At 36.6% G+C, this 24,550-nt stretch overlaps 1 protein-coding gene across 1 annotated transcript in view; it reads right to left on the minus strand.

Annotated features, from left to right (window-relative positions):
- The window catches only part of LOC114654175 (sodium channel protein type 3 subunit alpha-like), a 117,342-nt gene that overhangs the window by 89,943 nt on the left and 2,849 nt on the right, over positions 1-24,550 (minus strand). Inside the window, exons 2-8 of the mRNA XM_051929478.1 lie at positions 19,015-19,100; positions 13,336-13,396; positions 11,963-12,107; positions 10,304-10,492; positions 7,891-8,034; positions 1,766-1,951; positions 110-277 (exon numbers count right to left, since the gene is read on the minus strand). Of these exons, the coding sequence (XP_051785438.1) occupies positions 110-277; positions 1,766-1,951; positions 7,891-8,034; positions 10,304-10,492; positions 11,963-12,107; positions 13,336-13,396; positions 19,015-19,100 (979 nt within the window). The remainder of the gene's footprint in view (positions 1-109; positions 278-1,765; positions 1,952-7,890; positions 8,035-10,303; positions 10,493-11,962; positions 12,108-13,335; positions 13,397-19,014; positions 19,101-24,550) is intronic.

Below are 24,550 nucleotides of genomic sequence, written 5' to 3' on the forward strand. Positions count from 1 at the left end.
ATAATTTGTCACCCTATATGCCCAAACAGCTTGACAAGCACTACAGATATAGATATCTATTTTATATTTTAAAAGAACACAGATTAAAAAAAAATCTGGTTTACTGTACCTTATTTAAGTAATCTTTACCAACCAACTGCATTCCTATCACAGCAAAAATATAAATCACAATGACAACTATCACTGTTAGGTTTCCCATTTCCTTCAGAGATGCAAATATAACTGTGATAAGAACATTAAGAGTCTTCCAACTTTTTGCAAGTTTGAAGACTCTAAGCTGTAATAAAAAGAACATAAAGTGATATTAATGTCTATCATTTATAAATCATTTATAAACATAACTGATGATGCTGACACATACTAACAATAAAATTATGCATAGCAATATTTCATAATAAGTGATTAAATAATGTAATATATATATGCTTAGATAGCGTGTTATTTTGGACAAACCAAACCCAAAGAATGGCAAATAAACTAAAACTATAAGGGAACAAAGGCTTTATTACAACAGAATAAAGAAGGTTACAAAACTTTGGAGGCAAAACGGAACAAAATGAGGCAGTAAAGCAAAAATAAAAAGACCCTTTACATCTTCCCCTGTCTACATTGTCTAACTTTCTCCCTTCTTACACCTCTTGTTCTCTCCTTGCTCCTGCCAAATGAACCCTTACACCACACTCCCCCCAATTTCAGCTTCACTGAAGCAATGGCCACTGTCCTCTTTTATACCCAGACTGCTTTCAAGGTCACTTCCAGTCTCCCCTGAATTACCTCCAGGTCAGGCCTAACCTGACAAAACTCCTGGGAAGGTCTCCCTTTAACAGTCTCTGGCAACCTTGCCAGGTCGCTGGCCTATTTTTAACCAACAGTTACCGGGTTGGGGTATGTGCACTCTCCACTGTCCTTCCTGCATCTTCAATGGATGCTTTTTCCTGCATCTCCACCAGGTATCCTTGCCTCTTTTTTAACCCTGACATATGGAAACTGTTTAATTTCCAAGACTGGTGTAATTTTAATTAAGAAAGATATAATCTCCCAACTACTGCAATCACCCACTGGTTTGGAAACTGAAAGCTATTTTGAAAGATAGCTATTTCTATAGTACAAAACCTATAGCTCTTTCGATACTAGAATAGAAATCTTTTTTGGACCTACTGGCTGTATGATGTTCCTCTTCAAGGCGGTCAAATCAGTCATATAATATGACAGTAGTGAAATGTAAAAAAATATCTTTGCCTTATTTAGGTGCTGTTATATCTAAAAGTCACTTTCTCCACAGCAAATAATCAGTTTTTCTTAGCAGCCATTTTTGATACAGAAACAAGCTTTCTAGTTGTAACCAATGGCCCAATGTCCGCAGACTTATATGAAGACAGAGTAACAGACACAGAAGCTGTCAGGCTTTGTAAGATAAGGAAGGCATTTTATTACACTATGTGAGAGGAGGTAGCATGAAATGCTCCGGTTAACTGTGCAAGTTTTTTTTAGAAGAAACAAGGAAGGAAGATGAATATAGAGTGCCAGAGTACAGCAAGGCAAAAGGAATTACTAACATTACATATAAGACAGCAAAGAAGAAGTGTTCATGTTCCATATCTCCTGTCAGCTCACAGTCAAGAACAGCAACTGAGGCAAGGTACTGTTCTCAGCTGTTATGAAAATTCATTTCAGAAAATAAAAAATAGAGACCCCTGACGTTGTAGTCAGTAATTATCAGTCCAGTACATTTATATTTCTGTTGGAGTAACTTAGAAAGCATTACCATCCTGAAGGATCGTATGACACTGATATCAAATGATTTGAAATTTGCAGCAGTAAGCCCCCAGTCCACGAAGCTAAGCATAACAATAATGAAGTCAAAGGCATTCCATCCATTGCTTAGGTAGGGCAACAGGTTAAATGCCAGAATCTTCAAGAAAGCTTCAATGGCAAAAATTGCTGTCAGCACCTGCATTTCAAAGAAACATAAAAACAGACAAAAAGTACATATTCAGTACAAAAAGTACATATTGAGACACAATAGGTAATACAAATATTTTTAGAAATATGCAATGCAGAAAGCATGGCAGTCAAATTTCCTAATGGTTGCAGCTGTAAAGAATCTGTAGTGAAAATATAAAGTGTGTGTATCTACTAACTAGGGTACCTTGCACAGCCCAGGAAGTAATAAGGTACAGGCACAGTCATTAAATAAACTTCCTAACGGGAAAATTTTGGCTCCAAACTAAAATTTCACTCATTAAACTCACCGTGGGGAAGAAATTTGCATACCAATGCTAACTCTTAAAAATGCCTCGTAGTGACACCTCCCTAATAAAGCATATGGGCAGTCTTTAAATAAGGTTTCCTAAAGGAGAAAGATTTTAGAATGAAACATAGCCTGTGGTGTTCCCCTACACAAATGGGGAATCCATGAAAAAAATTGGTGGAAACAAATTCAATACAGTGGATTTGTCATACAACTTCAGAAATACACCTTCAACTTTATATATTATGGCCAAAATACCTGGCACTGCAAATAAAAGGAGAGTGCTCTACATGGAGCAAGGTCCTTCATCAGTGCAGTCCCTTAGGGGTCTGTCCTTGGACCATTACTTTTTCAGATTTATATTAATAACATTGTTTCTGGTATAGTTAATAAACTTTTGAAATTCACAGATGACACTAAACTTGAGGGGATGGCAAAAACTGAGGAGGCAGAAACAGCCTTATGTATAATGCTGTGAGTAGAATTTGCATTAAAACATGGCATATGGACAAAAACAGAAATGTGTGTTCGCACAAAAAAATTCAGATGCATAAAACTGTGTGTAAGCTAAGTTCCATGCACTTCCCCATTATAAATCCCAATCAACGTGAATTTTAATGTGCATGCGTGTGCCTACAGCCCCACCCTGAATCCTCCCAGAATTTTACACATTTAAATATGCAAAAAAAATATAAACAACCCCTTCCATTCAGTGTTCTGTCAAAAGACAATGGTAAAAGCATGTGTAAAACAGAAGAATTTCTAAAAAGATGTGCTCATATGTCAAAGTTGACGTGAAAAGACAAGTATCTGAGTGAACATATTAGGGCTACAGAAAAGAAAAAATAGGAATACAGTGAAGAAAAAAAGGTCAATGTCAAAATTAAAGTCAAAATGTCGACTTTAATCTCAAAATTTCCACTTTAGTCTTTTATTTTATTTCGTTATTAAAGTAGAACTTTGTGAGCTTCATCTTAAAATCGATGTTTAATTTACTAGAGGTTTTCAAATTCCATCATAACTACAGTAGCATGTTAAATGCTTCATATTTTATGTGATCCACGACCCAATTGCTACATGCTTCTTAAACGGGCTTTCTCTTACGCCAACAGGAGCATACAGGCAGTGATTGCCACACAGAATACATTACATTTGTGATATTACAGCTCTAAGTAACATTTTAGAATACTAAGATGTATACATGATATCATCTTCATGAAGAAATGCATTAAAGCATGTATTAAACATGTGGGAGCACAGTGGCACAGATGCCTGCTGTGACGTATGTTACCCTGGATGGAATAATTTGTTACAGCAGTACTGTGTCTGTCTAAACCTACTAACCCCGAATTCCTATCCTTCTGTTTTCTTTTTTCACGTAACCAATAACTGCACAATAAGCATATGTAATAAATGAAAAATCAGCTGCAAGCTTAGAATGCTGATTCTTCTAAACCTGTAAGGAAAACAAAAATCTTCGTTATACATGTCTAATTATTCCATCCATCCATCCATCCATCCATCAAGGGAGTGCCAGTTCCAGCAAGTGTAAAGCGCAAGGCAGGAACAATCCCAGGATGGGGTGCCAACTCATTGCTACCACTGCGCCAACATGCCCCCACATGTTTAATTATTAACAGTATACATTATTTAAAAGAATGTAATTTATTTGTAAAATGTAATATATATATACTTGAATGCATTTCATCATAAAGATGATATCAATCAATCAATCAATCAATCATTTATTTATAAAGCACAAGATGTACCAAAGAAATAAATAAGGCTACTATAAAACAACTAGGTTAATAAAACAGGTGGTAAAAACTACTGAATATCTATTCTCCCACTCCCGAGGACCTCACCCACCATAAAAGGCAGAAGAGAAAAAGTGGGGTTTTTAACCAAGTCTTAAAAACCTCAATAGAAAGAGAAGATCTGATATGGAGTGGCAGATCATTCCGAAGTCTTGGAGCAATAATTGAAAAAGTCCTGTTACCCTTAAACTTTAGCTAGGAATTACAAAGAGTAATTGAGCAGATGACCTCAAAACTCTTGTTCCTGATAGGGGATGAAGGAGATCGCAGATGTATTATGGGGTGACACCAAGCAAGGCCTTATAATCAAACAATAAAACTTGAAGTCAATCTGAAATGTCCTAGTATTCTAGCAGTGCAAAGCTCCAAGAGGATAGCTCTTGAAAATCTAAATCAACTTAGAAGCCAGTCATATCCATTGCACTCTCTTCTATTGAACTGAATTGAATTAATTTATTGTCATTGTATGGTACAATTAGATTGAATATGCAACTCCTCCATAAACTTATTTTCCTATAAAATGTTAAATAATAATAATAATAATACAGTAAAAAAAACAATGAGATACATATGAAAAAAGAAAACTGTTAGTATACAGCACCCCACCAAAACTTTGTATCTTCACAAACTCCAGGGGTGAAAGAACAAGAAAAAGCACTCTTTCTCAAAAAAAGTGGTTTTAAAACAAATGTTGTACTTAAGGATGAGTTTATGTATATCTAGCTAGTATTTTTCAACCTCCTGCATGAGTTCCACTTCCCATACCACCACAGATGATACACTCTATGTCCTCATTGCCATGCTCTAGCATCCCTGGATCAGTTTCAATCTTGCCTGTCACCAACCAGCACTGAACCCAACCCTCACATTGTGTCTTGAAAAAGTTGATCCCAAGTGGAAGCTCGACACATTTTTTAAGTTGGGCTCAACTGGACTACATGGGTCACCCAAGCAATAAGTAGATTCCAGCAAACTCCATTCCCAGGTCTGGCATTAGGAAAGGGTCCTTTTTAATTTTTTCCCAAGTTAGATTCTTTTTGATTAACCTGGAGCAGCTGTGAGATTGTTTATGAATGGTTATTTGTCTGATCTACCTTCTTAGACCAATTTGGCACGAGTAACCCTAATAGGACTGTATATTTCCAGATAACATACCTCTGAGGTTTACTTAGGCATTGGAGCATCACACAAAGGTCACTATACTAGAAGGGGGAGTAATTAATAACAAAAAGTATATATTTAAAAAAAAAAATTTTAAATGTTGTTTATTTATAGTATGTTAAAGAATTTACACTGCATAAGCCCAGCCTTTTATCCATTTTGTTTAAACCCCCTGGTCGGGACTGCAAGGTTTGCTTAGCATATACCATTATAAATATCACTGTAACCATTATATAGTGATAGCTGACTTACATTCTGATTTATTTTTATCGTCATATAAAATACGAAACAAAGTAGAACTCTGATTAACTTTAACTTCCATTTCCTAGGCAGTACCAAGTTTCTGTATATCTGGCACAGAATATAAATCATGTTTCATATGTATACAAGTATATTGTATATTTGTTCACTATCTGATATTTGCATTTATTCAATTGGCATAAAAACATTTTCATGTAAAATGATATGAATGTTGATTTTTATCTTTAAAAAGCTATTACTTGGGCACTCCCTTAAGACATAGCTGGAACAGGTATGCTGTTCCTTTTTGCTAATAATACAGAAAATAAGCATTGCTAAAAAATGTATAATAATAATAATAATAACAAACATACCGTGTTTCCTTGATTCAGGAAATTAGAATAAGGAGCTTTGTAGTAATCAATTGCCAGCAGGATGGTATTGAGAAAGATGCAACATATAATACATCCTTCACATAGTGAATGTGTCATTATTTTCTTCAATTTTTCCTGCATCTTCAAGTAGGGTGCACAACATGTCCAAGAGCAGAGCTTTTCATGGAGTCTGGTTTTCAAAGTCTCCAAAAATTTTGGATTTTTTTCAGTTTGTTCTTCGTCATCTGAAAGAAATACGGCTATTCATTAATTTTAGCACTCACAATAAAATCCAAAATGGTGTGCTATATAAAGTGCATTGGAAGTTCAAAAAAGTGCAAAAAAAAAAAAAAAAAAAAGTTCAAAAAAGTGCAAAAAAATTAATTAATTATTTTATTAATTTCAGAACCTATTTTTTTCTTTACAAGCTTACAAGGAAAAGGAATCAGACCTAATAGCTTTCATCAGGGGCTCGTACTAGATGGGGTGCCTATCCATTGTAGCACACGTTCCTACTAATAAAATCACTTTATTTAATGTAAAGATCGGATGCTATTGACATCATTAAACATAAAAAAAATATGAAGATTTACTTGAATATGGAAATACTGGAAATAAAAAAACAAAGCAATTTGCCAAAAAAATGTATTTTTGGTGTACTGTAAAATAACTAACTATGACACTAGTGCTGCTGGAATAGGCTCTGGCCCTTTGTAACCTTGAATTGAATTAAAGTGGGTTTGACAATCTTATGTTATGGGCTTTCAATGATTTTGTACTGTAATGCACAATATATATGTTATGCTTGTTTTGTATTTTCAATCTAAAAAAGGAAATTAGAGTTGACTGACTTACAAAATCAACTTCCATCCATCCATCCATTATCTAACCCGCTGAATCCGAACACAGGGTCACGGGGGTCTGCTGGAGCCAATCCCAGCCAACACAGGGCACAAGGCAGGAACCAATCCCGGGCAGGGTGCCAACCCACCGCAGGACACACACAAACACACCAAGCACACACTAGGGCCAATTTAGAATCGCCAATCCACCTAACCTGCATGTCTTTGGACTGTGGGAGGAAACCGGAGCGCCCGGAGGAAACCCACGCAGACACGGGGAGAACATGCAAACTCCACGCAGGGAGGACCCGGGAAGCGAACCCAGATCCTCAGGTCACCGAACTGCGAGGCAGCAGCGCTACCCACTGCGCCACCGTGCCGCCCCACATAATACATTGTAAGCCAAACTGTGCATGGATAATTTTTTTCACTATTATACTGTATTAGATCATAATGTAAAGCTATCATGTAAAAATTACACAATACTATATTTCTCAGTTGTTTACCTGCACTATAATGAGAAAGCTCAGTTGCCCATGTAAGAACAGATTCCATTGAAATGATGCTTATAATCATTCTGTAACATTGCTGCCATTCCAAATTCAGTTGCCAATTATGTATTTCATGAATTCTGTAGGTAACTATTAGTCATAACACCAACAATGGCATTAACATCTTTCTGCATATTTGTTAATCATATTTGACCCAGGCAAGATTGCCGTTATTCAGAAAGCAGATCCATACTGATCAACTAATCTTTATAGTGTCAAGTCCTGGAAGGAATTACTGTATTTTAATGATTTGTATTTTGTTGTGCTTTTTCAGATGTTTAGGAATTCTGAAATTCAGAAAACTCTTTTGCTGATTTGCTACTTACTTTATTGTAGCACTGAGGGTTATTATTGTGTTTATAGTAAAATCTTAGTAAACCTAAAAGGAACTTCCATCCATCCATCCATTTTCCAACCCACTGAATCCGAACACAGGGTCACGGGGGTCTGCTGGAGCCAATCCCAGCCAACACAGGGCACAAGGCAGGAACCAATCCCGGGCAGGGTGCCAACCCACCGCAGCAAAATCAACTTTCAAAGAGGATTTGGTGCCACATAATACATTGTAAGCCAAACTGTGCATGGATAATTTTTTTCACTATTATACTCTATTAGATCATAATGTAAAGCTATCATGTAAAAATTACACAATACTATATTTCTCAGTTGTTTACCTGCACTATAATGAGAAAGCTCAGTTGCCCATGTAAGAACAGATTCCATTGAAAATCCTCTAGTCATCTGACGTCCATATTGACGGAATCGTTCTTTTGGATTAAGGGTGTTGTTTTTCTTTTTCTGCCAAGCAAAAAACACATTTTTAACAAAATAATTAAAATGTATATATTCTTAGTTATAAATGACAGTAAAGGCAAAACTATTTGTCCTTTAATTCGAAAAGCACAACATTTCCTGTTAAAGCTATTGTGATTACAGTTTTGACAGTAAACTAAAAGGTGTCTTTGCCACTTCTCATCAACATAGGTGTGAAAATTGTAAAAATGTGTAAATAACCACTCATCCATCTTGAAACCAGCATAGTACACTGTACTATAATCAGGGAGTGCTTAAAGATGGTGCACACAACCAAAAGGGTCTTATGTTTTTTATTGCTATGCTCTGGCAAGAAAGGCTCAGTACCGCCGCTCCCTATACGCAGAGTACGCAGTCTGCGTAGGGCACCAACTCCCAGGGGGCACCATCCCAGCTGCTCAAAAAAATCGTTTTTATATATTATAATAATAAATTAATATTAATAATATACATATACAAATAAACAAAAATATAAGCGTATATATTGCATTTTACTGTGAACGCAGAGTAGGCTAAGCACACCTTATTTGAATAAAGTTCTATTTTGGCCTCTATAGTTTAGGTGTTTTTTTTATTATTTTATTTTTACTTCCGTAATATTTGGGGGAGGGGGCACAAAAGTAAATTTCTGCTTAGGGCACCCATTTGGCCAGCAGCGGCCCTGGAAAGGCTAATGATAAAATTACAGTATTTTATTTTGCACTGACATTCTGTTGGTTCTTTGAACATTTCCAAAAGATTTGCCCAGGGAAATTTTTGTCAAATTGAATTTCAGCAAATATACAGTTCAGGTTCAACTTTTAAGTTACTTTGAAAAATTTTAAAATAATTTGTATTCTTGCTACTCAAATCATGTCTGAAAAAAAAAAACAGATTTTGTGTTCTGGCTTTTGCCTTATCTTGTTTCTTGTTGTGTTGTACATTATAATATCCTCTGAAATAAAACATGCCAAAATCATTAAGATGTCAGTGTCACATCCACAGTGCCAAGAGACTGAGAAATACTGGGAATGTGAAAGGTTTGAGAAGGGGATATTTCAGTATTAGGGGAAAAAACTGTAAGCTAATAGAACACAGAGAGCTTAGTTTATTTCTCTCATTCATTAATCCCTTCTTTTTTACTTCTGGTGGAGAGTGTCCTCGATACACTCTTCTGCCTTTCCTTATAGTTGAGCAGACGGCCATGGTTTACATATCATTCAATCTGAAATCTTGTGCTAGGGTTGGGTAGTCTCAAATACTAAGGAAAGCAAAGCATTCAGGGTGATGTAACATTATTATGTTTAGTCTCAGTTTTGTCTGGCGTCCTTTTAAAATGCCTTACCCTTGAACAATAAATATAACTTGAGTCTTTAAAATTAGATTTAAGTTTTGCTTTTGATATTTTTAACCACAACATTTTACTACAAAGACGTGAGACTTTAGTTAACTTGACAAATGATTTACTTCGTATCTATTAAATCACTTTCACTATGTGAGGAAATCTGATGATAGTAGTACTTCATTTTTGTATACAGTTAAATAGTAAGTCCCTTGGATATAGAACTGGGATCAATTTCTTTTCTATTTACATATTGCCATTAGAACATGTAATTCAGAATAACATTAACTTTGCATGATACCATTACATCATTAAACAAGAGCTTTCGTGAGGTAAAATAGTGGATGAATGAAAATTATGTGTCTATAAATCTTTTAATTCTTTTAATATGTAGTAAACCAGCAAATAACAAGGAAGTACTCACAATTCAAAATTGTCTTGAACTATACTTTAGACAAATCATACTAATTTAAACCTTAGTGATCACATTTCTACATTATCTAAACTAGGGATATTATAAAAGTGACATTTTAATATGTAGAAAAATGGCAGTTGATTTATTAAAATCAAACAGAACTAAGTATTGTAATGCTTGCTTATTCATTCATAGATTATTTATTATTTCTAAACGCAAGAGTAGGAAATCTGAATAGAAGCTGGAAGTATCATAATTTGACTTTAGACATTAAATTAATACATTGGCTTCCAGGTAAGCTGACTAAAACTCTTTTCTACATGTGCACTTATAAATACAGTAACACAGGTCACATACACCTACAAAGTTCATGAGTACACTGCTGTAAAGCTCCATGTCATAAGGGTCCCGGAATGTCATGGAATCTAATGTTCCTTTTAGCTAAGTTTGCTTTTGATAAGTAAAAAGTAAAAGAGACATGGATGTTTAACTTTACAAAAGTAAAGATTATTGTTTACCATTTTTTCTTTTCGTCTTCTCAGTTCTAAAATTTCCTCTTGCTCTTTTTTAATTTTTTCTTTCCTCTTGAATTCCTTTTCATAAGAAGATGCCACCACAGCCAACACCAGATTTACAATATAATAAGAAGCAAACATGACTATCACAGTAAAAAAGAAAACATAATAAAGTCCACTGCTTCGAAGAATCTGAAATAAAAAAAATAACAATAACTTCTAGTTAATGTCACAAAATACATATATTAATCATCTGGATACATGTTACTTTGAAACTTTATCATAATAATTGTTTACATAAACAACAATATTATTATTATTATTTTTGTAACACCCCAAAGGCAAGTGTGTTAAGCTAACTGAAGACTCTGATTTGACCTGCTGAGTGTGGGTGTGTATGTGAGCATTTCCTGCCATAGACTGTTGATCCATCCAGGGGACTGACTTCTGCCAGGTGCTCATCATTAGAAACATAGATTAAACGAGTTCTGTAAAAGTGTAGAAGTGTTTTTGCTAAATAAAACAAATGGTAGGATTAAAAATGTAAGTGAAATACAGCTTGCAAGCAAAAATATATACAAAATAAAAATGATCAAAATCTGCACATACAATGTGTTATAGTATGCAGTCTTAGAAATACTAAGTGTATCCAGATTTTAAAAAATCAATCTTATGAAATCATTAATTCATCCACTTGCTGAAATAAGTTGATTCATTTCTAGAGTTGTTGGTTGATGGAGCCTACCAATGCAGCTGTGAGAAAAAGGTAGGAATCCAATCCTCGATAAGAAGATAGAGCAAACCGATATTACACTCACACACAAAGTCAATTTACTTTAACCAGGAAATGAAACATACTGTGTAAATGTTTTGTGATGTGGGAAGAAACAAAAATGCTTTAACTTAATTCCTGTATGAGTGGTAAGACAAACTGTCTTTCATACTAATGCCAAGAATATGTGCAATAAAAAGTAGTTTTGTATTTTTCACTGGACACGTGCGTTTTTTGAACGAGCCAATGCATTACATACAGTAGTACACTGATTTCTCCCTAAACTGGAAATATTTAACATGCTTTCCAGGGCAAACATGCTAAATGTACAGAATGTTCATATAATGGAAAATATCCTTACAACTCTAGCCCTCTAATGAATATTTGCCTCAAATTACAGCACTTTCTGAATATAGACTAGCTTGGTTATTGCACATAGTGGTCATTTATGTTTTCATTAACAGTATTTTTGATTAAAATAACACATCAGCTTAAAATCTTGTGGCCTCATCAGGAACATCCTTCTGATTAGAACAGGTTACGCTCCTTTCAGCTAAAGACTATATAAACACAAATATGAGATGCAGAGTAGACAGATCAGCTGTCAGTTCAACATTTATTTAGAAAGTTTCCTTCGAAACATATAAGACAGAAATTCTGCCTGCCAGGGGAATGGCCATCAGTCAATGTAAAACCTACTGGTTTACACGAATGTCTCGAATGGTCTTTCAAACATTGTGAAGCCTCCCCTGACTTATGTAATCCTCAATACTAATTAATAACTTAATAACAAGACAAAAATATATCACAGGTTATGAGTTGAGAAAATGAGAGAAAATGGGATGATGGATGGATAGATATTGATTTTTTTTTTTTACTTAATTTCTTACCAGATGATAACAATTTTCCCAGCGATCAAGTGTGAGAAGCTGAAAAGATGTAACAAAACCCCATCCAAAATGATCATATGATGTAAACCCACTGTTTGGGTTGAGACCCACATCTGAAAGGCAGGTGTAATTGGCAGGACACCTCCTAATGAAAAATCACGACAATTAGTAAAAGCCATACTCTACTATGAATCAGTGAATGTCAATACAGTAATTATCTTGTACATATCTGTATCGTATGCTTTCCTTTTCAATCACAATACTAAATTCTACATATCAATTTTTGGAATTTTTACCAGAATAATAGTAACATTTGTGTAATACCACCAAAAACCACCAGATGGCAGAATGTATCCTCTGACAGCCATTTATCTTTTGCATTGTGGGAAGATGAGACATGCTACAATATGTCATGACATTTTTAAACCTGCTCAGTCTTATTCAGAGTCATGAAAGTCAGTGCATAAGCTGGCAGCACTGAGCGCCAGGCAGGAAACAGACCTGGGCAGGGCACTAGTTCATCTCAGGGATGCATCTTGCATACGCCTAAAGGCACACTAGTCCAATCTTTAATTGCCAAATAAACTAACTTGTATGTTTTTTTGGAAAGATGTGGTTTGTAAAAAATATTCAAATGCTGTACAAACATATGGTTTAATTAAGCATTTGAAGATGCAATAAAAATTAATATGTTTGTGTGTTTTAATTTGTATAATCTACATTTAACACATGATGCTTTGTAATATATAGGAGTAAAAGACCACTGGATGGCAGCATCGGACCCCTCACATACTACAAAATGAGGTCCTCCTACATGGTGCATTTCTTAGCTGTCTATCTCCCATCCTTGTCACTTCCACTGTGTTGTTTGTAGGCTGTCTCCAAGTTTGTATGAGCTTCCTCTAGGCACTCTGCTACCCTTTTCAGAGCTAGGTCCTGCCCTGAATTTGTTAATGTCAAATATTTATTGACATCTAAATTCTCCTGGTGTGCCCTGTGATGTTTTAACATTCTGTCTAAGGCTGGATCTTGCTTTGTGTCCAGTGCTGCTCCTCAAAACTTGGTATTTTAATAAATGGATTCAGATAGTGGATGGATGGAGATTCAAAAATTCATGTACAGGATGTCTGATCTATGCATGTTTTCAACAAATGGTGCCAGCTGTTGCTTCAATTCATGCTTATATTTTGAAATCCACAATTAAATAATTTAAAAAAAAAATAAAATATATATACTCTTAAGTATAAATTAATATGAAAAGATTCCTGATTTTCAGTCACTCATATGGATTTTAAGTTCATGTAGCAACATTAGATTTTTGCTTCTCCTTCTGCACAGTTTATAACTAGAGGGAAAAAAATGGAAGAACTCACCCTGTGCTGCTTGCATTTCCACATACATTAATGTCTATGTCATCTTGTACTAACCAGTTGGCTAAAAAATGAAAAGGTCATTACATTACTCATTATCATATTTTCTTAGAAAATTTCAGTAGAGAACAGTATAATTCCAGTCAAATATGTTTGTATATTGAAGCACACGTCTTGTAAAAAATAGGGTTTAAATGCAGTAGTCCTTGAGCCAGTTAAGTTGTTCATCTTGTTTTAAGCGTTTCCAAAATAAACTCATTCATTTTTATTTTGCTGATCACATTAAAATTAAAATATTTTAAGTGATTTGGTCTGCCTTGGCAATCCACTGCTTGCACCGTGGACCATGGGCTTGAATCTACAATCACATGCTAAATATATTCTGTAAAAGCAAAAAATTAGGAGACAGCCCATGGCGCTTTACAATGTTGTTACCTAAATGAATTGTCTCAGGAATATCAAAATAGAAAAAAAGACATATCTCTGTTTGATGTATCAACAATTGAGGATGTTTGCTTGCTTTTGTTGTCAACCATATTTTGGAAAGAACAAAGGAGAAATAAATTTATTTTTATTGCTACAGCTTATAAATGCATATTAAGAAGTAGGAAATAATTACATTTGTTTTGTACAAAGCTGCTCCACTGTTCATATGTTACATTGACATCAGGATCCAGATTTCGCACACACTTGCGTCTCAGAACACCTTTGAATATCTGTATTCCAAAGAGTGTAATGACCAGAAGTACAAATAACATTAGCAAAAGGACCTCCATCATAAGTTTGGCAGATTTGAAAATAGCACTGATGATCGTCCTCAGACCTAGGGATAATAACATTAATAATAATATTAATGGTTTACTTAAGATAATGCATATGCAAAATCAAATAACTAAATCTTGAGACTATTTTTGATCACATATTCGTTTTCAGTGCTGGACTGTTTATTTGACTTTTAAAAGTCTTTAACATAATCAATATTTGGTTTATATTAAGCCAATTGATTAACAAATTTTGAAAGCATTCCGGCAAAAAGAGGTAACAATGTTTTGAATTGTATGCCTATACAAATTGCACTTCATTAATGAAGATCACAGCAAAGATGATAGACCCCTGCAACATATTAATATTTGATTTGTTTTATTACAGGAAAGCCAGAAATATAGCCTTACATCAACACATTTTTTTACTACATGCAAGTTAGAGACTTTGCTAAAAGAAACCTAGCTGACTTTCCACAAAAGACCTTCAGCATCTACAGTAGAATCTATACTGTTAAACCAAATAATATAAGGCGCTGTAATTTGAGAAGCTTTCAATTATAATGTCACAAAAATAAAATATATTCTCCATCAATTTATGCATAGAATGGCTTAATTTAAATTAAATCTTTATATTGCATACATTGATTATCCAAAATGTACTCAGTAGGTACCTGTCTCACTGGGCCAAATGTTTTGGGATTGTCCCACACTCAGACACTTCTGGAATAAAAACTCTTCCATAACTACTGTTTGAGTTTTGTACTCATAGTAATTCCAACCCTTTAATAGTTGGGATGACACCTTCTGTAAGTAGGGCATAATTTTTAAGGAACAGTCTATTGGGGTATCTTACTGTCAGGGCTATCTCAAGCTTTTTTCCTGCCCTAAGTGAAGGTGAAAATGTTGTACCCAAACCACATAGTCTTGAAGACAATTGCTATACATACAGTACACCCACAAAATACACGGGGGTTATGTTCCTAGAGCACCCACAAATTGTGAAAAACCGTGAATTTTGGATGTGGTTAAAAAAATGCCTATTTTTATAGTTTAAACCCTAAATATTCCCCCAAAACACTTTAATTTAAATTCAAACTCAGCTTAATACATTACCTAAAAAAAAGAATTTAAAGGTAAACCTGTATACTGTACTGCTGTGTCTCCTGCAGTGCTAGAATGTAAAATACCGATGTTACCGCAATATATACTGTAGTTCATGCAAGCGCGTTTTCATTGCCAGAATCCTTAGAAAGTGCAGGGCGTTTCGACGGCATCTTGGGGGTTTAACCCTTAAACTGCCATATACTTGGGGGTTAATGCATCCCTGGACGCCAAATACTTTTTTGCTGCACTTTAAGTAAATGTCACAATTCACAAAGAAAAAGTGAAATTGTAATAGAACACATTTTTTTCCATGCAAAGAGCATCACAATTACTGCAACACTGATCATTTTACACACTGCTAATGAACTGTAAAAACTATTTAAAAAACTACTGGAACAATATGTACAAAGTTCAACTGACGCCATGGAAGAAATTAAGTAAATTACAGAGCCAACTGCGCTTGAACTGGCAGCACGCAAACACACAGAGGTAAACGCTGACGCAATCCCAGAGACAGTGAGGCTGCAGTGTGTCACGCTTGGGTCACAGAATTGCACAGAAACACAGGAGATTGTAGAGACAGGAACTTTATTCAAACACTTCAAACAAACAAACATGTCTCTTTCAGAAGTAAAACGAGCTCAGTTTGCAGTTAGTTATCGATTAAAGAATAGACAAACATCATAGGGGAGAACAACTCCCATCAGGAGCAGAAGATGTCTGGGGGAGGAGAGAGAAACAAAGCAATCAGCCAAAAAAGACAGGTGCTGTTCAGGCTTTTAAGTCAGCACCTACATGCTCGCAAATGGCACTGAGAAACGACTATAGCTGGTTGTAGCAGTTTAAGGGTTAGGAGGAACAAAACAGAAAAAACAAGAACACTCAGATGGAGATGCATCACAGTCAATCAGCAGCAAGAAGAAATGAATAACTTAGCGGTCCGGTGCCGCTAAGATTCACACCGTAGAGAAGACGGCAATTTATTTATTTTTATGGTGGAGATTCCAGAGACGCATCCAGCCTTGACCCGACCCTCACGCACTCACAAACAGAGACAAAAACAAAGCAATCCGGTAATCAAACAACAAATAAAGAATGTAATGAAAATAAATGGGCGGCACGGTGGCGCAGTGGGTAGCGCTGCTGCCTTGCAGTTGGAAGACCTGGGGACCCGGGTTCGCTTCCCGGGTCCTCCCTGCATGGAGTTTGCATGTTCTCCCCGTGTCTGTGTGGGTTTCCTCCGGGCGCTCCGGTTTCCTCCCACAGTCCAAAGACATGCAGGTTAGGTGGATTGGCGATTCTAAATTGGCCCTAGTGTGTGCTTGGTGTGTGGGTGTGTTTGTGTGTGTCCTGCGGTGGGTTGGCACCCTGCCCAGGATTGGTTCGTGCCTTGTGCCCTGTGCTGGCTGGGATTGGCTCCAGCAGACCCCCGTGACCCTGTGTTCGGATTCAGCGGGTTGGAAAATGGATGGATGGATGGATGAAAATAAATGAAATAAATGATACCACCACTGTTCCCCTTACAGCGATTACACATGCAAACTCCACGCAGGGAGGACCCGGGAAGTAAACCCAGGCCTCCTTACAGTGAGGCAGCAGTGCTACCACTGCGCCACCGTGCCGCCCAGAGCGAATGTTGGTACCAGTATATAGTGGATTGACAAATTGCTACGCCCCCAAAACCTTTGACACCCTAGGCGACCACCTGGTTTCTCTATATGGTAGAACCAGCCCTGCTTACTGTTGAGGTAAGGGTCCACTTGAATAAAATAACACACTGTTATCTTAAATCCACCTACCTTTACAAAGTGGGAAAAGGATGTCCTATTTTACTTAAAATTAGAAAAAATATTAATTCCTGTACAAGAAAATTGATAACAAAAAAAAAACTTTAGAAATTGACAGACATTTAGTAATGCTCTCCTTAACAACCTAAACATTCTGAACATCTGTTGACTTTTAGGAGGCCTCAGTTTACTTAGTGACCACTCATAAATCTTCTGATTTCAGGCACTCTAAAGGTAGGTTAGGGGAAGCTAGACTTTATTGAAATAAGACATACGGTTATATGATTTGTACTATAATGTTATACAATCTATAAAGTAAATTAGTAACATGCAAAAAAATAATAATTATATTACAGAAATTACTATTTCCTGTTGTTTACTTGGGCTGCCAAGAATTATAAATTATATATAATGCTGATCGGGAAAATTCACCAGAGCATATTTTACAGTGAATATGCTGTGTTCACCACTGACCTTGTTTGTTAAATATTTTCCTTTAAATTTGCCATGTGACTGGCTTAGGCAAACCTTTTCCCCATGATGCTTGGTGAGGCCAACATGATATCACAGGGGTGTAGCAGCCATGTGCATAACTTTCACACATGTTTAAAATAAGATTTTTGCTGTTCTGCTTAATGCATGCGTAATGTCACAACCCTATCAGTACTTTAGGCGGATTTCCATCCTGCATGCCTTTATAAACAAAATAATAAATTAATAAAACTTGCAGTATTTTCATTTGGGGAGTACGTTAGATGACCATAATGAATATTGCCACCATATATATAACACTAATCCCTGTGTGCTGGCTTAGCCATGTGCACTAACATTGCAGTAATTAATGAATGGCTAATTTGCATGTGTAATTAGCCATGTTGCAAACTACAATCTCAAAAAATGTTTTAAAGGAGCCCTCCCTCATCATAAAACACAGGACACCCTGTAAAATAATAATGAAAGATTTGTTACTGTTTACAGCATGTTTCTTTCTTCTTGATGGAAGAAAATTTGCAAAGCATCTTCACAGATTCAAAGGAAACAAAAAAGATGTTCTAGTCAGTGGTGTCATATCAGGGGCTTAAGCTCCAATCATTTACATCCAGCCCCTGATCTTCCTGAGATGCCTTATTTGATTTATTTGCATGGCTCACTCGAAACCCCAACTTCATGTCATGGTCAGTGGTCTATATTTTGTTTACTTACTGATTGGTCCAGCATAGTTGGAAGGCACTTCCATAGCCCTCAGAGACAATTAAAACATCATTGCACAATTATAATCTACTCAGAACTAGTTCCGTTAGCCTTCCCCATTGACTTCAATGCATGTTGTGGAGTTTGGCAAACTTCTTGAACATTTCTGTGATTTCGCCAAACTCATGGCAAAGCCATGGTTCACTCAGGGCTGTCTTAACAGCATTATAGGCTCCCGGGCAAAACAGTGCACTGGAATCCCTACCTACACAACCACTCAGCAAGTCACAATATACATAGATTAGCATGGGGCCCCTATGCTCGTGGATCACCCGAGCAACTGCCCAGCGTGCCCATGCGTTAAGATGGTCCTGGGTTCATTCATCCCTGAGTTATATACTAAATCCAAATAGAAGAATATGCATACCTATAATAAATTCAACTATTATTAAGTATAGAGGGAAGAATATTGACAAACTATTTAACTATTTATTTTTATTACACTACAATATTTGATGAACTGACTGTGGAAAGGACAAATCAATAAAATGTCTAACATGTGTACAATTAAGTTAGGGCTATTAACAATGTAAATAAGACTGTAGAAATCTACAATACATGGGACCTTATTTCTATCTTTAATTATTTATATGGGTGCAGTATCTAGGATCTGCTGTGTCTAACTTAGATATATACATTATAGCAAAATAAAGGCATTTATTGTAAATGGCATCATACAAAATAAATAATACACCAATAACACATTTCACCAATGTATACTAAGAACAAATTTTTGAAGACTAAACACCTGAACTTTAATTGTTAACTGTACTTACCTGGTAGAAGTGATATCATCTTTAGGGCACGAAAAGCTCTTAGAGCTGACAGTCCAGGAATGAAAGGAAATGCCAGTGTCAGGTAACTGAAGAGAAACATAAATTTATGGCGGAAACCACTGGAATAACATCTTCACAATAGCAGTAATATTTTTAGAAGTTTTGATATTTCACAACATTCATTAAATTCAAAATGAAAAATCCCCTGAAAATGATATTTTTGATATTTTGTATAATATGTTGACAATATCAAATTGCTGTTTTTAAGTGGAAATATTTAAACAGAAGCTACACAAAATCGAAAATGACTACAAAATCTGGCTCACTTATATACAATTTTGCCTATCTATTTATTTTCTATATCTACTGTACTCAATTTAACCTCCCATCTATGGGGAGACATACCCTATCACAGAGGCATCAGGTTCAAACTGCTAGTTAATCACATTCCTGCATGTACATACACACTGTGCCAATTTAGAGTTACCAGTGGACCAAACAGACACCATTTTTGGGACATGGGAGGAAGATTTTTAGAAAACTGTCAAGCAGACACAACAGAAATATGCACAGCCTACACACACAGTGACCTGGGGCCTCATGTATAAACAGTGCGTACACAGAAAAATGTTGCGTCCTCCCATTTCCATGCTTAAATCACGATGTATAAAACCTAAACTTGCCGTAAAGCCAGGCACATTTTCACGCTAGCTCAATCCCTTACGTACGCAAGTTCTACACTCGGTTTTGCAAACTGACTCAAAGGAACCCAGCATCAAAGCAGTGCTTTTGTTTCAGTGTGGTTTCCCTTTCTTTTTTAGATCCACATCCCTGATGCGGCTTTATCAAATACACTGAAATTAACCGCATATTTTTTATTAGTTTAAGGCATCTGATTGTAATTAACCTGTAACAATATAATGGTCCACGGAATGGCCAAACTATTCCAAATACCATAGCTGCTTTGGCGTTGTTCCTCTCAATTCACCACTCAGACTATTTATCCCACTGTATCTGAGTGTGGAATCACAGCTGTACAGCAGCTGATCGGAAAGAGAATTATCGGTATACAGCATCAAACACACGCTGCCTCAGAAATGCGCACATTCTATTGAACTGCTCTCAAACGGCAAATGCTTCAGAGCCTTTCCTGTAGGGACATCACGGTTCAGAAACAGTTTCATCCCAAGAACTATAAACGCACTCAATCAGTCCATCAAGTGCTCCTTGTAGAACTGTTTGTACTTATTAGTACAATTATTTCACTGTAAATTTGCGATACAGTTATAATATTGCACAACCTGAGTGACATTATAAAGCGTGTATTTACATATGATGAGGAAAATGAAATGCAGCAAAATATGTTTATTACATTATACAGATAAAATGTTAACATCATTTAAATAATCTATATTGTTAATAATTAAACATGTGAGGACACGGTGTCGCAGCGCTAGCTAGTTCAGGGATTGTTCCTGCCTCACATTGTATTCTTGCTGGGGCTGGCGCGACACTGGAAGGATAGAGAGATAGAATAATTAAACATGTACTACGAAGATATTTCAATGTTCCTTAAAAGTTTTGAAGAATCTGCGCTCTAAGCTTACAGATGGCTTAACATCTATTACAGACCTGATTGTGTGGTGACTGGTTACTTGGAGAAAGAAAAGGAAGGACAGGAATTGGGGGTTAGTACGTTTGAAAGAGACAGTACTGCTGCAATAAATTATTTATCATCGAAGGCCGCGTATGGCGCCACAATCATCTTGCGTGAGGCAGTCTTTGGACAGGGCGCCAGTTCGTCACTATCACTGCGCCACCGTGTTCCCATGTTTAACAACATGCTTTAATTCTTATCATCATGAAAATGATATCAAGTATACATCTCAGTATTTAATTTATTCAGAGAGCTGTAATATCACGAAATGTAATGGATTCTGTGTCCAGTCGGAGGAAGAGAAAGCCCATTTAAGAAGCACATAGTGATTCACACACATAGAGCACACAGAAGAACACATACAAAACAAAGCATTTAATTTGCTACTTTAGTTACAATGGAATTTGAGAAACTAGTAAATTAAACAATTTAAAGATGAAGTTTACGATGTTCTACTTTAATGACAAAATAAACTACATCATAAAAATTGGAAATGGAAATTTAAAGATTAAAGTTGACATTTCGAGCTTTTTTCTCACTGTGTCCCAATTTTTTTCTTTTCTCTGTACCCTAATAAGCTTTTATATGGCACTCAGATGGTGGGCTACAAATCGCCCTTTCACGGCGACTTTGATATCTGACAACTTTTTTTTTATTTCGGGCATTGTGCGACTTTGTGAACTTGAGCTTTCGAGTTTCTCCGACACTCTATGTCACTCGATCAACTTCCTTTTGTTGTTTATACCACTGTTTAAACCAACAAATAGTGCTTTTTCCTTGCCTCCACTTGGTATTCGCTGAAATTCTTCTATTTCCCTCTGTGCTTTTGCCATTGTCTTTTTACAGAATGCTGAGCGTAAGGGCTATTTATATTGATTTACAGATTCAAAGAGGCGTAATTCTGGGAGGAGACAGGACGGGACAGCAGGTGCGTGCACGTGCGTTACTTTTCACGCGGACTAGGATTAATGGAGCGGAAGAACAAGGAAGCTGGCGAACACACAGATTAGTGCATCTGGATTTTTTTGTGCATACAGTAATCCCTCCTCCATCGCGGGGGTTGCGTTCCAGAGCCACCTGCGAAATAAGAAAATCCGTGAAGTAGAAACCATATGTTTATATGGTTATTTTTATATTGTCATGCTTGGGTCACAGATTTGCGCAGAAACACAGGAGGTTGTAGAGAGACAGGAACGTTATTCAAACACTGCAAACAAACATTTGTCTCTTTTTCAAAAGTTTAAACTGTGCTCCATGACAAGACAGAGATGACAGTTCTGTCTCACAATTAAAAGAATGCAAACATATCTTCCTCTTCAAAGGAGTGCGCGTCAGGAGCACAGACTGTCAGAAACAGAGAGAAAAGCAAACAAATCAATAGGGCTGTTTGGCTTTTAAGTATGCGAAGCACCACCGGTACAAAGCTGTTGAAGGCGGCAGCTCACACCCCTTCCGTCAGGAGCAGGGAGAAAGAGAGAGAGAGAGAGACAGAGAAAAACAAACTGAAAAATCAATACGTGCCCTTTGAGCTTTTAAGTATGCAAAGCACCGTGCAACATGTCGCTTCACGAAGCAGCTGCACACAGAAGGTAGCAACGTGAAGATAATCTTTCAGCATTTTTAGACGAGTGTCCGTATCGTCTAGGTGTGCGAACAGCCCCCCTGCTCACACCCCCTACGTCAAGATCAGAGAAAGTCAGCGCAAGAGAGACAGAGAAAAGTAAGGTGGGTAGCTTCTCAGCCATCTGCCAATAGCGTCCCTTGTATGAAATCAACTGGGCAAACCAACTGAGGAAGCATGTACCAGAAATTAAAAGACCCATTGTCCTCAGAAATCCGCGAACCAGCAAAAAATCTGCGATATATATTTAAATATGCTTACATATAAAATCCGCGATAAAGTGAAGCCGCGAAAGGCGAAGCGCGATATAGCGAGGGATCACTGTACTCACATTTACGCTTTTGTCCTTACGCCATGTTTTAGTGTGAATTCTACACACGCTGTTATGCATGAGACCCCTGTTCTGGATAAAAACCCAGAAAATGTCTAAAGGCTTCATGCTTGGTTTTGGATTTATGGTGGCTGATGATGATGTTTAGCTCTTTTTCTCCACAGTTTAATGACACCAGAGCATTGTGCCAAAGGAGAACTCCAGCAGCATATAATCTGAGGTTTTTAAGAAATCAGGTTTATACCTTAACTGGGATGCTCACCTTATAATAACAATAATTCTTTACATTTATATAGTGCTTTTCTCACTACTCAAAGCACTTTACACAGTGAATGGGGAGCCACTTCGGCCACCACTAATGTGAAGCATCCACCTGGATAACGTGACAGCAGCCATTATTGCACCAGTATGCTCACCACATATTAGATGTTAGGTGGTGAAGGAGTGAGAGATAGTTAACCAAATAGAGACAGGGGGCCAGAATGACTAGGCCATGGAGGTCAATTTAGCCAGGACATCAGGATACACCCTACTCTTTACGAAGGATGCCCAGTTATCTTTAATGACCAAATGTCTAATTCAAAGAACAGTGCCATTTTTACAGCACAGTGTCCCTGTATTCAGACCTCAGTGTAAGTGCCCTCTGGTATCACCAACACCTCTTCCAGAAGCATATCAGGCTTTTCCAAGTTGGTCTCCCATCCAAGTACTGGCCAGGCCCAAACATGCTTAGCTTCAGGTAGATGACCTGTTCTGAAGTACATGTGGTATGGCTGCTGACAAACCTTATCCTGGTTTTCTCAGTGCATGTAGACCCACTGACTGTCCTACTATGTTCAGACAATAACCTCTGAAAAAGATGTAGGGGTTTAAGTTAACATAACAATTTCATTGTGAAACCAATGTAAATAACTGTTTAAAAAGTCAAAATGTTAGGTTATATCATAAAAATGTAATTGTAGCAAACTAAATGACATTAAACTCAAATGGTATAATGCACTAGTGAGATGGTATCAGGAATAATGTGTGCAGTTCTGGTCACCACACTACAAAAAAACACATTGCAAGCTCTTTAGAGGAAAGTAACTGGTGCATCCCAGGACTTAAGTACATATCCTACTCTGACAGGCTTAGGGAATTAAACTAGTTTAGTCTTGACAAGAAGAGACTGCATGGGGATCTAATGCAGGTCTTTAAAATTCTGAAAGCCATTAATAAACTTGATCCAGCAGAACTCTTTCAGCTAAATGGCTAAGAGTGTACTTGGAAGATACCTGTGGAAATCGGGGTAAGTTAATTTAAGACTGAAGCTTGGAAGCACTTCTTTATGCAAAGAGTTGTGGCAATTTGGAACAAACTAGCTAGTCATGCAGTTGAAACGCAGACCTTGACAAAACTTAAGAAGTATCTGGATGAGATACTAGAATACCTTAGCTATTAGGTAAACAAACAAGCTTGATGGAAAAAAGGGTCTCCTCTTGTTTGTTAAATTTCTTATGTTGTTATTATCTTCGATAGCAATGAAGCATTACATGATGCAATATTGGTTACTTATATTGTAATAACAAGGACCAACATTTTTGCTTTTAAATTAAATGATTAACACCATTCCAGCATTTTATGATAGACTCCAGGTTCTCATGATTCTTACAATGGATTAAGAGGGTTTAGAATGAAAATAAATGACTTATTTTTCACTCTTTTTCTGCAATTTGTATTTATTAACTTTACAAAGGTATGCAAATTAGAGTTGAGCTGACACCTCTGTAGAGACTCCTTTGGATAGAGAGGTCCTGAAAGGACATTCATTTAAGGCTTGCACCCATGCAGTAAATCTTGGTTGGATGTGATGAACAAAATAATGAACCTATAAGCAGGCACTGGATCTGTAACTGGAAGGGACCATGATTTAGTCACCGGAGGATAC

This window comes from Erpetoichthys calabaricus, chromosome 7 (assembly GCF_900747795.2).
Source record: "Erpetoichthys calabaricus chromosome 7, fErpCal1.3, whole genome shotgun sequence".
NCBI lineage: Eukaryota > Metazoa > Chordata > Cladistia > Polypteriformes > Polypteridae > Erpetoichthys > Erpetoichthys calabaricus.